At 40.3% G+C, this 16,290-nt stretch overlaps 1 protein-coding gene across 4 annotated transcripts in view; it reads right to left on the bottom strand.

Moving 5' to 3' along the window:
- Positions 1-4,260: 4,260 nt before the first annotated feature.
- Positions 4,261-16,290, bottom strand: part of LOC135233129 (coiled-coil domain-containing protein 158-like) — a 48,495-nt gene continuing 36,465 nt past the window's right edge. For 2 of the 4 annotated variants that reach the window (XM_064296347.1, XM_064296348.1), the window contains exons 17-23: positions 16,120-16,236; positions 15,751-15,845; positions 14,872-14,934; positions 13,022-13,089; positions 11,102-11,269; positions 9,473-9,550; positions 4,261-4,649 (exon numbers count right to left, since the gene is read on the bottom strand). In XM_064296347.1, the coding sequence (XP_064152417.1) occupies positions 4,561-4,649; positions 9,473-9,550; positions 11,102-11,269; positions 13,022-13,089; positions 14,872-14,934; positions 15,751-15,845; positions 16,120-16,236 (678 nt within the window). In that variant the 3' untranslated portion in view covers positions 4,261-4,560. Of the gene's footprint in view, positions 4,650-9,389; positions 9,551-11,101; positions 11,270-13,021; positions 13,090-14,871; positions 14,935-15,750; positions 15,846-16,119; positions 16,237-16,290 lie in introns of all 4 variants that reach the window. The other 2 variants (XR_010323764.1, XM_064296350.1) reach the window with 2 other exon arrangements.

Raw genomic sequence — 16,290 nt, 5'->3', positions numbered from 1 at the left:
AAAAGATTTTTCTGATTGATCTCCCTTGCATTCTTTATTCCATTAGTTAAAATTGTGGCATACTGTCAACTTCTCCCACAAAGTCCCTCTTAAAATTCATAATGAATAGTATACTAGAGGTGTAGGGACCTCTGGAATTTGCAGACCGATATTTAGAGTTGGGGCGATATGGACCTGACTCCGGTTAGAGAATCAACGAGGAGGATTCTTCATTTAAGCAGCTTTATTTAAGATGCGTTGTCACTGGTACCATGTATGTGTGTGTGGTCTAAAGAAAATACAAAGGAGAAAACATTACATCACCTTAAAGGCATAATAACAACAATATAGCCAGTTATAATAAGAATAATAACATAAATTATCACCCTAGGGCAGAATTACCACCCTTAATGTTAGTAGCTGCTATCCGGGTTTAACTGAAGAATACAGTTTCACAATAATCAACGGCTACAAACCGTCCTTAGCATGCCAATTAACATCGGTAGCATTATTTGCTCTTTCTAAATTCGCATTAACATAAATACAGTGGCAGTACTATGCATGGACAAGGTGCTTTACATCATAATTAACTTAACTTAATACGTTTTCCACTGCTACGTTACATACGCGATTATTAACAGGTGTAGCAACCTAGCCGAACTAGCCGCCATATGAGGAACTAGGAAGACCGAAATAATATAGCAATTAAACAATACGTTCTAAATTAATTGGCAATTTCAGCCAAATTATAAACCCAGCAAAACACTAAGGCTAACAAGCACCGCTAAATGGTAGAAGTACTTACATTGTACTAATTTACGCACAGTCATTACAAATGAAAACAACGGTGGAAAAAGAGCCCTTGGTTTTCGCTCACAGTTCCTTCCGCGCAGACTCCGAGGAGCCCAGCACGTACGCATGCAGGGAGAGACGTCATTGCGCGATCAGACTGGCGGCACAAGCAGGCTTTCTCACACAGCTGCCCCCAAATGTCTGCCAGGACATTTGTACACAGGGAGAAAGCTAGTGACCCTGATCGTCCTCATCACGGAGTCTTGGGATCTGGACTAATCGGGCTACTGGACGAATGCATGTCTTGTCTCCCACCTGAACAGCCGCAGTTCGAATGTGTCCATCTGCCCCAGGGTACGTATGAGTCACCTTACCCACAAGCCAAAGGGCGCGGGGGAGTTGTGGATCTACAATAAGCACCACTTGATCCACAGTCAGTTCCCTGCCATCTGTCCTCCACTTCCGTCTCTCCTGTAGACTAGGCGAGTAATGGCGAATGAAAGTGGACCAAAAGTGATCCGCCAACACTTGGCTATGTCTCCAACGGCGCGCTTCCCTAGGAGATTGCTAGAATCATACAGGGCTTGAGGAAGAGAGGAATCATGACGTCCCACGAGCAGGATACTCAGGGTGATCGGATCTGGGTCGGCAATATCAGACGACAGGTATCCCAGAGGTTTGGCGTTCAATATGCCTTCTACTTCTATGAGAACTGTCTGTAGCACAGTTTCAGGCACAGTTTGTTCTTTGAGAATGACTTTGAGAGCAGTCTTCACAGATTTCACCTCTCTCTCCCAGGTCCCACCGAAGTGAGGAGCACTTGGCGGGTTGAACCGAAATGACATCATCTGTTCGGCCAACTGTTCCTGCAAGTGAGGGGCCATGGAAGTGAAAGCCTTGCGCAGTTCCCGCTCTCCGCCGACAAAGTTGGTGCCATTGTCAGAAAGTAGCTCGTATGGCTTGCCGCGTCGTGCTATAAATCGTCTTAGCGACATCAAGAATGCGTCACTATCCAAGCTCTCGAGAAGGTCTAGGTGCACACAACGTGTTGTCATACACTTATAGATGATTCCCCATCTCTTCTCCTGGCGACGTCCAATGTTGATTGTAAAGGGGCCAAAACAATCCATTCCGGTCGAATAGAATGGTGGCTTGTAAAGGCGCAGACGAGAGGGCGGAAGATCAGCCATTTTGGGGATATCAGGCTTAGCTTGCCAAAGTTGGCAGCTTCGGCAAGAGTGCTGATGTTTCCGAATGGCTTCTCTTCCCCGCAAAACCCAGTATCTGCGGCAGAGTTTAGCCAGGACTCTCTCTGACCCGGGATGATGGAGGTTCTGGTCGAAGTCTTGGATGAGCAGCTTTGTAAGTGGATGCTGTGGGTCCAAGACGATGGGGTGGATTGCATCCATCTCTAAATTTTCTGCATGGCGTAGTCTGCCACCAACTCGGCAGTCCAGTGGCATCGTCATAATCAGGAGATAGAGTTGCCAGTCGACTATCAGATGGGAAAGGCCAGTTAAATTTAAGGGCTTTGACCTCCTCAGGAAATGAGTCCATCTGGGCTTGTGCCAGGAGCCTCTCCGCGGCAATGTAGTCTGCTGCATTACCAGGTGAGCTAGAGTCTGAATCAGCCACCCCGTGAAGGGACTGGGATGTGGCTTGTAAAAGTTCCTTCCATGAGGAGAATGTACTAGCGTCAGAAGATGTGACAGTACCAATGAAAGCGTATTTCTTGAGCTCACTGTCGTCGGGCTTGGAATCAGTGGAAGGTGTTGCTGGCCACTGATCAGTAGCTTGATGGAGGAAGGGTGGACCTCGATGCCACCGATGGGGCTGTGCTAGTTCTTCCAGGGTTAAACCCCGGGTGATGTCATCTGCTGGGTTGTTTGCCGAATCCACATATCTCCAGCTCTCCACGTCCGTCAGGTTCTGAATCTCGATGACACAAGTTCCAACAAAGACCTTGTATCGGCAAGATTGTGACCTGAGCCAATACAGTACTGTGGTGGAGTCTGACCAGAGGATTATTTGGTGGATAGGCACCGTGAGTTCAGCCTGGAGGGTACTGGCCAGCTGGGCCCCAGTGAGTGCAGCACTCAACTCGAGGTGAGGCATCGAGAGTTGTTTCTTTGGGGCTACCCGTGACCTGGCAAGCACAAAGGAAACATGAATCTGGTTCTGATCATCCACAGTGCGAATGTAGGCGACTGAGCCATAAGCTCGCTCAGAGGTGTCACAAAAGATATGCAGTTCTTGGGTAACCGTAACAGTATCTGCACATGGTGGCGCATAGGCGCGGGGAAACTCTAGGTACTGTAAGTTTGGAATCTCCTGAGAGCCCTTGGTTTTCGCTCACAGTTCCTTCCACGCAGACTCCGAGAAGCCCAGCACGTATGCATGCAGGGAGAGACGTCATTGCGCGATCAGACCTATTTTTTACAGTCTCTGGATCAGACTGGCGGCACAAGCAGGCTTTCTCACAGACAGTTTTAATGAAAAAATAGGAACATAACGTTCTCCTTACTTACGTATGCATTTTTAGAAAATCTAAGAATGGGACTACAATGAATAAAATTCATAACTGTTCACTTACCAGTCATTTACACTTTGATCTAAGTTTGTTTTTTCTTGATGACATGAAAACGTATTTTAAACTGAAGGTCCAGGAAATCTTGGAATGAAGAAACCTTGTACGTGATGTGAAATCAATCCCTGCATTCCAAATCCTCATACTGTAGGTGAGATGTTTTTTTTGTTGTGATTTTCTTTACAATTTCTCTACAACTCTTTTCAATTCCAAGAAAACAAAATGTTCCACCACTAATTCTATTTGTCAAAATGAATGTCTCAAGTGCTTCGTAACCCTTGTCAATGAGTTGTCTCCATGAAGTTGCATAATATTCCTGCTATTGGGTGTCCCACACTAAGAATTAGTTTCCATTTCTCTCTCTTTCTTTACCAGGTGCTGTGGTGGTAGGCTTATTGGGGAGCACAGGGCACACTGCCCTGGGGCGGGTCCCGCCCCCACACCAGCTGGCCCAATCAGACAAGGGTGAGTAGGAATAGTCCATGGGTCTGCACACTAAGGCTACCCCCACAGATGCCTTTGGCACCATCAATTTCCAGGATGACTCTTGTTCTTGCCATGCCAAGGTCAGCACTGTACGCCTGAATCCTGGGTTGGGATGCAGGTGCAAGTAATTTACAATCACATGATAAATGATTCCCTGTGAAAATATAGGCCACCAAAAGTAAGGAGTCTGTTCAAGCGAATAAACAGTGAGATTAAATGAAACTCCTTAACACGTCCCCAGCTCCTCAACACAGTAACACTGAGGTGTGTGAAGCAGTGTCTGACAATCTTCTAAAAATACACTTGTATCCAAGGGCATAATTTATGGGGGACAACAAAAGCAAATGTTCAGACTGAATTTTCTGATGGCAGTTATGGCTGAAATAAAAATCCTGCCAAATAACCCCACAATTAAGTGTTTTGCAATCAACAGTTTCATACTGGGCTTTATTTAAAAACAATTGTTCTTATCACAGGTCTTTTGCAGCTATTTCTTGCTTATTGAATAATCTGTTCATTTTTATCATAAAAGCATAAAAAATACATAGCTGCTGGTACAAAAATAAATAAATACAGTATAAATCCTGATATGACCTTGTTGAATTCATTAATCTCCAGATTATGCCGTATTACAAATAATATGAATTATTAACAATTACAACTAGAAGCATCGTAGCTGCGTTTAATCATGTGTTATTAAATTTAAAATCATCAATTTAGTCAGAGTCTAATCCATTTGAAAGCTTGCTTCTGTCTTTTACGCTTCGCATCCTTGTCTCTTCAGTCTTTATCATAGAAGACATTTCTATTTAAGAAAACAGAAAAGAAATGTTTCAGCTTCCATCATATTCACTCCGGCACCAATGAACATGAACGGTTCCCGGTGTCCCTTACAGAAATGGAACATACTGTAAACAAGTGGACTTTCTGGAAATACAGCAAATACGTTTCACAGCAATGCATTTTCCAGAGTGGGACCATATGTACTCCGCTGGAGTTGAATTAACACTGGACATTTAATATGTTGTCATTATTCATTTAACCAAAACTACGCCAACATTCAGAATCCATGTGTGAAAAGTATCTGCATCCTTACTGCTCCTCTCTCAATTAAGATGGTAATTAGAATCATGTACTAATCAGGTACACATATTTTTGACCATCAGGAAGTGATACTATGTGTATTTAAAAGCAGAAAATCTGAAAGCTTAGTCTGGAGCATTCATGCTTGTGTTAATGCAGCAATCAAAGTACAAAATATATTTATGAGATCATCAGTGAAGGGTTCAAACATTTCCTGTTTGAAATTAAATTATATTATGGAGGTGTGCTTTTCTGTGCTGTTTTATCAGTAGTTTTTATGAAAAATTATTTTCTCATATTTTTAGATATATAAGCACTTTTCGTTTATTACGTCTATGTCACAGATACCTTGTAATTAACCAAATTTTGTGACATCGGGATTCAGAAAGTCAACAAGGAAGTCATTGGAATATCCACTCTGTTAACTCATATGTTAACATGAAAGTAATCATGCTTATTTATCTTGTCATCTCTCTGCACTGCCATCTCTCTTCCTGTTGTGTGGACTGAGCGTAATAATATTTTCTTGTATCTGCCATTAGTGGTAATCTTGAAAATGTAAAATATAGATCATATTCTAGACTAGTGGACAAGCTTATCTGGACTCTTCAATGCATTAGAAGTAGCAATGATTTCTAGATTCCTTTATGGCCCATTCGAATGCTAGTGCTAGCCCTCTGTCCCCTAGCATAGCCCCAGTGGCATCCTCACAGCAGGACAAGTTTGTTCATGGTAAGAAGGAAGAACAGAGGAAAGAAAAACAGGTCCAGAGTACCCAGTCAACAGTCTCCTCTCAGACTATTAAAAAAGTTAAAAAAGCAACTGTGCAACTAGATGTTACAAAAATATTACACAGTTACTGACAAACAGAGCCTGAAATGGTTTTTCAGCAGGTTTCCAGTACCTCATTAAGTTAGGGGGAAGAATAAAAATGTATACATGTATGAATAAAGAGAATAAAGAATGAATGAATAAAGATATGTGACTTATCTAGGAGAAAGGGGATACTGTCCCAGGCTGTAGTGCATGTATTGAAGAAAGATCTTTGTTCATACTTCGTATTTCTAAATTGTGGCAAGGGGTTGAGTTTGTTGGAGGTGGACCTTGCAGCCTGGATGAAGAATATATAGGCAGTTGGCTTATTATTTTGTATTTAGACATAGAGTTTATGGCAAGAGATGTGGTGTAATTTTAGAAGTTAAGGGCATTAGCTATTGATAGAGCAGAGCTATGGTGGGAACAAGGGGGGGCAGCATGAAGTGGATCTTATAGGCTTCTGTGATAAATCCTGTCTATGGGGTCTGTGATTTTCTTGGATTGTAAAGGACATTCATTTAATCCTTCTGTGAAGTGAGTTGTGGTAATGCACAAATTGATGAGGAAAACTGATTTTGTTTGTTTAACACACAGGTAAGCTTTTACAAAGCAAATAGCCTACCAAACAGACCAATCTGGTGTGTGCTTATTATAAATGCCTGCAAACACATGGTTGTTCCTTTCAATCACTTGGAGCATCCAGAAGATGTTGTGTCAATACAGCAAGCAAAATAGGTGAACAGCTAATTTCTTTAACAAATATTAAACACCGGTAAAAATACCTAATATTTGTGCCTTCAATTTGCGAAACTGGTGTTTTTTTCATGCAAGTGATATGCTTTTGCACTTATTAGCAACCTACTTAGTTTCATGTTGTGTATGTAACCCTCCTGGGGAAACTACAGATCTTGCTGTCTACTATTCAAAGACATTTGTCTATACTTCTATACTATACTAATCATATGTAATTTCTTGTGGTAATTCACTCAGATGTTGCCAGCTGACTCCATTGTCTATTCTTTTTCTGTTGTACATAGCAACAGTTGCTAATGAGGGTGGGACTTCTGGAAGTTTTGCAAATGGTCAATTGGTGCCCAATGCACTTGGCAACATTTTGTTGCTAGATTTAGCAACTTTTCAAACCCCTTTAGAGACTTTATTTCAAAAAAGAACCTACCAACAAATCTTGCAACTTTTTCAGCAGACATCCGCTTCCTTGGAAACCGTTGCCAACGCTGCTCAATGGATCTGCAGTCTTACCTGTGCTTGCTATTGCTATACAGTTCATATAACTGTGGCTGGTTAGTGAATGCAGAGAGAAGCTACAGTCAACCATCCACCAGTGAGATACACGTTTTCATATGAACCTGAGTATGTGATGACATCAGACATATGTGAATTAGCATATGTTATCATTTAGCCTCTTCTAGCTACTTTCTGTGCATGCGTTAGCTCATTTTCATGGGGAAAAAGTTGGCAACACTGGCCCTGTGTGAAGTCAGTCAAGATTGAAGTGGCCTGGTTTGTCAGTACTGACAAAGGCCTCACTCCTGAGCATTAAAACCCTTTTCTAAAACCATTTCAGCCCCTTACAGGGTAATTTCACTCTCAGTTTCAGGCTGAATCTGCCTACTACACTATTTTAAAAAATGCTTCCAGGGGTGGGTGGAGTATGTGTGTCCATAAGGCATTCTCTCTGCAAATTAATTTTTGCAGCGTAGCTGTGCCTGGCTCATGAAACTAGGACCAAACTGTCAAACTAGGTGTAGCAGATAAAATATGAATCAAGATTCAGCAATTGAATCTTTCCCATATTTCACCTCAAATGTTTTCATGAGCATATTTTAGTGGACTGTTTACAAGAAAGTTTGTGAACAGGCTGCCATGCTTCTAAGGCTTGACACTGCTGTCCCAAAACCAACCTGGCCAATCAGGTGCCAGCAGTGTTTCGTTGTATTGAAAAAGTAAATGGACAAATTGGTAAGCAGCAACAATTTTCCCACTCGATGTGTTGATTGACATCTACATGGACATACTGGTACCTCTAAAGAGGAACCCTGACATCAGGATTGAGGTGGGGCCAGAGTGAAATGCAGAAAGCATTTGTAATACATTAAAGAGCAGCACCAATACATTTTCTACAATTTTTTCTGACAAAGGGTATTATTTCAGAAATGTTGAAATAATATTTAAATATTTTCACAACCCCTAACAGTGTGGGTTTGGCAGTATTAAAGGGTAACTGCACCCTAGACCACTTTTGTTTTAGCATACAAACATGTTTACAGCTTTTAAAAAGTGATATAGGGTGTAATTACCCTTTAATACAATCAAACCCACACTGTCAGGGGTTGTGAAAATATTTAAATAAAAAAACCGTCAGAGCAAGGATTGGAAACATTGCAAAAACCCTTAACTGGTTATAGCCGTGAATGTGTACAGGAGGGCAACCCAATCCTGTTCCTGGAGATCTACTGTCCTGTAGCTTTTCAGGAGCTACAGGACAGGAACAGGACTGGGCAGCCCTGCTGTACAGGATATGTTGGTGATGGATGGTAGGATACATGCAAGATTGTCGTAAGTCTTATTTCATGGTCAAGAAGAACTTGCCTCAACACCGTTTTCGTCTTTGTGACTTGATGCTTTCCATCTCCATAAACACTTGGAAAGCAGCAAATGCAGTGATGTTGTTTATTCTAGTTTTTTCAACTGTACACATTGCTATGGCTACCAAGGATAGCAAAAAGTCAAATCTGCTGTCAAGGAAACATGTGTCAGGAAGCACATTCTAGGTTTCAAAAACCACAGAATGCATTCAAGTAATGTGTACAAACAGGTCAAGGTTGTGAAAAACTCAACTAAAATGTTTCCGAAACCAAAAGCAAACCGACCAAACCTGCCAGTGTGTACAAGGCCTAAAAGAGACATGAAGGTGTATTAAGTACATATACGTTTTTTCCCTGCATCCTCACCATACTGATACGACATAACAGCTGCTAAAGGGGGTTCTACAAGCTTCTGCATCATGGAGTGCACTTTTTCACTGGTTTCTGCATGTTGGCTCATTTTTGGTTTAATATGTAAAGACAAAGTAAAAATCTGTTATGAGGGACAAATTAAAATGTGATAGTTATCATGAAATTATATGTACCAATTGTCAGAACTCAATGAAGGTAAGTTATGTCCTACTATTGAAAACCATATAATTATAAAAAGTCTATTGAAAAATATTTTTCCATACTTTTCACAGAATGGATGACACCACTCACCATCCAATCCCTAAAATATGCAGTAGTACGAAAAAGCTTGAATGCTTAAACATGACATAGTTCTGCTAATATTAATGTACAATTACTATTTATTTGTTGAATTTAGCAGTTTAAAAAAATAAACCTGTAAATGTAGCAAGTGCACATTTAGAGATATAGAAACATGCAAGCTGCCCATACCCAGTAGGTACTGCAAAAATACAGTGGATTGATAACACTCTTGATTTAAATCTGAGCATTATGTTTTGTATGTCACTATGAATAAGAAATGGTCATTTGCAGCATACAAGGTTGAGTATGCCGATACCTGACACTTAAACCAGTTCAACTGTGTATCGGTGAATGAGTCATGTATTGAAGATGTATCTTACACTGACCTTACTTAACCTGAACTGAAGATGACAATACAACATGAGCACCAGGAAAACCTAAGAAGAGTTGACAAATTACTGGGCTACACCTTGTGCCTTGTTTTGCAAGTCGTCCACTAGGCTCTGCATGCTGTCCAGTTTTCCCTGTAGCTTCTTGCACGCCTTTCCTGTAACGTTGGTTAGTTCCTTTCAGTCTCACAACAAGCAACACACTGAACCAGAAGACTTGCGACGCATCAAATACTGTCAACACAAACAATATTCACGAGGACAGTGGTAAATTAATTTATAGGACTGTATTCAGCTCTTGTTTTTCCTGATTACTTATGCAGGACATTCACAATCATAAGACAAATGTCCCTGCAATTTAGTGTCCCAGTTATCTTCAGATTCTGTAGTCCCCACAGGTTCAAATATCTACATCAATGGAATTTACAAACTACAGCAGACCCAAACCAGAACCAAATATTTCTCACCCAATCTAAGGGTAATAAATAAGAAAAAATGCACATGACATTTTAGAATATTTAACTACACCAATGACCTATATAATTTAAGTTCCTCAGCTAAACAACTAGTAAATACGCTCGATGGCTGAATCCCATTCTCTGGACTTGTGGACTTGTGAACCCAAAGGTACGTTCCCATCAAATCCATGACGGCTTAGGTCTGTCCCATTGTCAATACAGCTTTTTTGTGAGTGCTCATGTGTGGACTTTTTGTACCCTCTAACAAACCTCTTGTTAAACATGCTTTGTTGCAGACTTAAACCATTGGGAATAACCAAAAATTCAGTATGGGCCAATGACATAGTAAGTACGTCAATGTCGTAGGTATTTTTGTAGGTAAGCGAAGGTGATGATTTGCATATAAACTACAAAAACATGCTCTTTCTTTCCGAGATGGACCAAATTGATTAAATGCACCAGCCCATCAGCATTTGTCCACTGTGGACTCACCTGTCCCCTGGAAATACACCCTTAATGTCTGTGAGTCCGTAACCTGCAAGTCGAGAGGGCTCTGTTTTTGGGATTGGACCACTGTACACAGGCTGAGCCCTATTGCTCATGCAGGTTGAGATCAACTCAGGACTGCTTTGAAAAATGTACCTTTAGTACCTCAGGTGACTAGACCTACTGAGGCTCATTGATTGATTGCAGATCCTAGCACCTGTCAGCATTATCTGCCATCAAATGTACTGAGCTGTTAACTTATATGACAAGCACATTGGCAGAGGGAAGACCACTGTATCATGAATATTTTGTTTACACTATCCAGATTGGTTGCAACGTACAATTAGCTTAATTGGCTCCAGTAGAAGAAAGAAATATTTTATCAAATATTACAGCCTCTTAGAGCAACTGCAATTTAGTATAATTACTCCAAATAATTGCCTGACAGAAAGCCAATGGTTTTATGACTATTCATTAAAAAACTTTCAGCAGTGTAGCAGTGTGTTCGCTAGTAAAATTATGATAGTTCCCACGGACCGGCATGGAAACAAATGTGACACTTTTGGACCTAAAATCCCATTCAGGCATTGACCAAATCTTGGTGTTTATGCACATGATGACTTCCAACTTCCAACTCCAACAACTTATCCTGTTTTTGCACCTAATCCTAACCCCAACCATTTTTCAAAAAATAAAAAATGAGCAACTGCTCCTGGGTCAGGGTGGAATCTATACTGGAACTTGCATCAGGGACAGGGGACTTACTGGTATTGAGGTCTGGGTATGGGCCCCCATTCTCCAGCTGTGGTTTTGTTGGGGAGGAGGGGTGGGGGGTGGATGTGAGCAAGGAGTGTACAGGGGACCTGCAGCCTACTGCTGGACCTCGGGGTGAAGAGGTGTAGTGAGGCGGGCCAGGGAAGGACAGCTCATAGCCTGTGGATACAAAAAAACAGCACTTATAAATCAAAGCTGGCACCAGGAATAATGAGTAAGAGATGCACCAGAGCTCTCCGAAATGGCCATTAATATTTATTTGATATAGAACAAAGGATATGTCATGTAGCTATAACCAAGGGCAGTATGGTAAGGTACAAAATGAGGGTACAGTAAAAAATATTTAGACAGTGCTGTCGGGTATTACTTTCCAAGTCTGGTTCAGTACGCAAGTGTTTTTCCCCTGTGCTTTTTCCTAAAACACAACTCATAACAACAAAGCATTTATCATCACCAATACTAAACCAAGCTAGTTCACTAAACACTAAAGCACAAACTAACTACAACGGATATCTTCTTAATCAAAGTTATCTGTTTCAGGTTTACGTTAGCTATAAATAATGGAACTGTTCTCAGGTTGTCTACAGCATAGAATACAGCAAGCCATAGTTTGATTCATTTTAATGCACACACCTATTTCAATCTGTTTTGTTTTTTTGCACATAGATATATCACTTATTTAAAATAAAACTTTTTTTGCCTAATCTCCTTTTCCTTTGTAAGGCAATAAACATACATCAGATATGAGAACAAACATATACAATGCAATCTTGCTTTATGGATCTATTATCCTCTGTAGTGTGTGCTTTAAATCTATTCATTTTGGCTTGGTCCCAAAAATGAATGGGAGTGAATTGGGAGCCTGACAACTGGGAAGAACAGCAATGCTGACAACAGTCAACAGGAGCACCTGATGTTGCTAGTATTCATGCTTTGGGCTGAAATCCCTTAGTCAGTCAGTTGATTGTTTAGTCTGAATGTTCTTGTCTGACTAAGATTCTTTTAGTCAAGGAATGCATTTTTTAAAATTGCACCAAACATGGGCATAGGCCGTAAAGGCTTTTACTTTGACATTTTGTATGAGTGCAAATAGAAGCTGAGAAGACAAAGACAAAAACAAGACCAGAAAGTAATTTATGGAAAACAAACAAACATCAAAACATGCAAAGAATAGGGAACAAGGGGGTGAGGCAGACAATACATAAATATGTATTCTGTGGATGTTTGGTGTGAAGATAAGCAGGAGATTATGAGTTATGATATGGATGTGTTATATATATATATATATATATATATATATGCATGCTGTATGGACGGGGAATTGTATGTATGTGTGTGCCTGTTTTGTGAGTCTGTATGTGTATGTGTGTGTCATGTACTGTATGTTGGTTCTGTATGTGTGTATGTGCATGTAGGAGCAAGATAGGTGTATGTGTATATATGGTCTCTTAATTATTTAAGTATATTGATCAAGAGCATAAAAAAACGAAATAAATACAAGGACCACTCGACGTCTTGATTGACATATACATGACACAGTAGTACCTCTAAAAAGATACTCTGACATCACGATTGGGGCAGGGCCAGAGTGGAAAGCAGAAAGCATTTTTCAAACATTAAAGCACCAAGACATTTTCTACCAGTTTTTTCTGCCAAATAAGATTAGTTCAGAAATGTTTAAACAATGGACTAAAATGTTTCATTATAAAGTAGGAATACAAACACATTTACTGCAAAAAAAAAACAGTTATCTAGGGTGTAATTTTTAACCCTTTAAAAGTAAATCAAAGCGATAAAGTCTATGTAAATACACCTCAATGAATCACTGGCACTGAAACACACTGAAACTGTGGCCCTTCAAGACTGGATTTGGACACCCGTGTACAGCAGGATCACAGTGCAGAAACTGACCGTCACTGGAGAAGGTGCCATTGCTGTTCCCCTCCTCAAGATCAGCAGTGTGTAGGGTGAGAGGATCCCTGCAGACAGTATGCAAACACATGCACTCACATAAATAAGCAGGAAAGGAGCATACACTTCAGAGGGAAATGCAGGCTGGATACGCTCAATTTCTAACATCTGTTTTCCAGCTAAATTATGATTGGTCGGATCTCAACTATGTTTTTTCTGGCAAGTGACTCGGCTTGATACTCCTGTCAGTCTGGGTTCAGGCCTGGGCTCATGACCATTACTGCTGCATCTCTAGTAGTTAATGGTATTGTTTGCTCTATGGAAAATAAAATACACTGTATGGCTTTGTTTATTGATCTGTTGAATGCATTTAATACAGTTGACCACAGCTGTTTGTTGCAAAGACTGTCCACAATGTGATTTGATCATAATGCCTGTAGCCGCTTTAGGAAATACCGAACAGATTGGTCTCAATGTATTGCTGCAGATGGTATCACATATTGGTTTCTGGACAAAAAAGGCCCCTCAAGGCCCATTATTTTTCACTCAATATACAAGTGACATTGGCTTATTAATTAGAAACTAATTAATCTGTATGCAGGTGATACCATTTTGCATTCTTGTGCACAATCTGTCAATCAAGCCGCATGATCTGCAGACAGCTTTCAATGTCATTCAGAATCTTTTTAGATCAAAAATTGGTCTTAAACACAAACAAAACTAAGCATGTTTTTCTCTAGGATGCATAGCATCCATTTTACTGATGTTTCTATTCACACTCTGGATGGAACTCAGATTGAGCTAGTTCCTTCTTATAAATATTTATGTGTATGGACGGACAACAATTTGGCTTTCAATACTCATATTGTGGAACTTACAAAGAAAGTGAAGAGTAAAGGCTTGGCTTTTTATAAAGAATCGGGTCATATTTCTCTTTTGACAATTGGAAGGAAATTATTCAGTCAACATTTTTATCTGTCCTGGACTATGGAGACACTGTCTATATGAATGCAGCTGCCTACTTACTAAAATCATTATCTGTTTATCATAATGCCCTATGGTTCAGTTTGCAAAATTTACAATTAATTCATTGACTGCATAATGACGTGAAATTTAGGAATTTATGAGTATACCATTTTAAGTTTTATCCATTTGAAGTCTTAAATCGTCATAACATTGGTTGAATCAATTTTGTCAGTACTGCATAAAAAAATGTTTTTAAAAACATATAAGGCTGAATAATAATAAAAATAACAATAGTAATAGGGTTCCAGCCCACTTTTGGGCCTTGCAGCCTAAAAAACCATTGGTGTGTGATTCCATAGGTTTGGCATACTTATTCCACCTTTCGTGCCAGAAAAGCCTTGGTAGACAAAACGAGATAAAAATGCACACATCTCAACACAGGATTCACTGTACTTCAAATTCAATTGGACACATATTTTCAGTGGAGTCTGATGAAGGGCCTGTGTGCCTGAAATATCACTCACTTTGGTGCATTAAATTATTTAATGGGAGCCTAGAAGTGTTTAGACTGCTGCTTGACACACCTTTTCAGATATTCAACCCCAAGCGCCCATCTATCATAAGCCCATCATAAGCCAGGATGTGTATTTGGAGAATATCTCAAGCCATACAGTCATGCTCATGGTGCAAACGCAGTCGTGCACACTGAAACAAACACCCTTTCATTAACATTAACACAAATGCATGCACACTCTCGAGACATACACATATAATACACACAGAACAATCACACAAAAAATAATTAGCTGCTTTTCAAAAAAAAAGATCCTACATTAAACATTACCTTGGAAGGATACAAACTTTCTATGAACACATGTTCTTACCTGCTGCTGGTTGTTTTTCTGTTTGCAGAAGTACTGACAATGTTGTCCTTTACCAGCTCATTTCTAGAAGACAAAGAAAACCCGAATCAATATATATATTCAATCTGACCACTCACACAGATCCACATATAGAAACAACCCCAAAGCATAATAGATCCACCTCCATGCTAATAGCTGGCAAGTTGTTCTTTTCTTCAAATGTATCTTTGGTGAAATAGTTTATTTTTTGTTTCTTCAGTTCAGAGCACTTCGTTCCAAAAAGCCTCTGTGTAGCATGTGGTAACTTTTGTGATGTTATCACAGGAAAGGTTTCCTTCGGAAAACTCTTTCATGCAGATTATTTTTGCGCAAGCAATGCTGGTCAATAGACATTCTGTGGGTTCTTTGGTGTTGACGGGAGGGTTTTGCATTGCATACACAACCATTCTACGAGTAGTTCTATCACAGATTTTTCTTGGTCTTATTGAATTCAGCAGTTCCCCTTAACTTCCATTTCGTAATCATGTTTTTAACAGTAGAAATTCCAATTTTGAAACATTTAGATACCTTCTTTTAGCCTGCCCCTGCTTGTCCACTATCTTTATTTTCAGACTCCACAATATAATTTCAACCATGAAAATTTACACCCCCCCCACCTCAAACCCCTCCTCCCAATATATTTTGTAACAAATTAAAAATAGTTACACAAACCAGGGACAAAGTATGCCAGTTGATCCCCCTATCTGTGGCCCTGCAGGGCAATAGCTAAATGGCAAGCAGTAATTAAATGCCTTGAGCCTTATGGCACAGGGACGAGTAGCATAAACCCGTATGTGGGTAAGTTATGGTCTACACAGAATGTGGGTCAGATGTGGTCTACGGGCTCTTCCTGTGTGACACCTGTTCATGGGGCTGGATCGGTCATCCTCATCGATCACACTGCGCAGCTCCTTGACCAAGGTCTTCAGCTCAAGTGTAGGGTTATCCGGCTGGTTCTGCAGAGAGAGAGAAATGAGGATGGATTACATGCAAGGATAAACTTTAGTTACAAAAGACATACTGAGAAACTAACACCGATTACACTTGTGGTTAGACGGCACAGCAGTTCTCTTTCCATTGAGGCTTCTAAAATAAGATGCAGGATACAAAACAGCTGGTAAACAAAAACAGTCTACGTTACTTGCATGAGCTTCCTTGGTTGAGTGATTCAAACAGAGCTGCAAAAACAGGTTTAACGTTTTTTTCACTGAAACTGAGCTCTGGACGGACCTTGCACAGTTGCCCCGTTATCTTCTGGAAATGGAGCAGTTGGGTGGGGACAGGTGAGTTGCACTTTGGAGACAGCTGCAGATTTCCATTGACTCTCAAATTCTGTCCTTGTTGTTCCTTCAGAAGAAAAACAGTTATTAAAAGTGAAAATAACGGACAGCATCACAGCAT

Source organism: Anguilla rostrata, chromosome 10, assembly GCF_018555375.3.
Source record: "Anguilla rostrata isolate EN2019 chromosome 10, ASM1855537v3, whole genome shotgun sequence".
NCBI lineage: Eukaryota > Metazoa > Chordata > Actinopteri > Anguilliformes > Anguillidae > Anguilla > Anguilla rostrata.
Note: the sequence above shows the minus strand (reverse complement) of the source record. Positions and strands in the feature narration are given on the sequence as shown.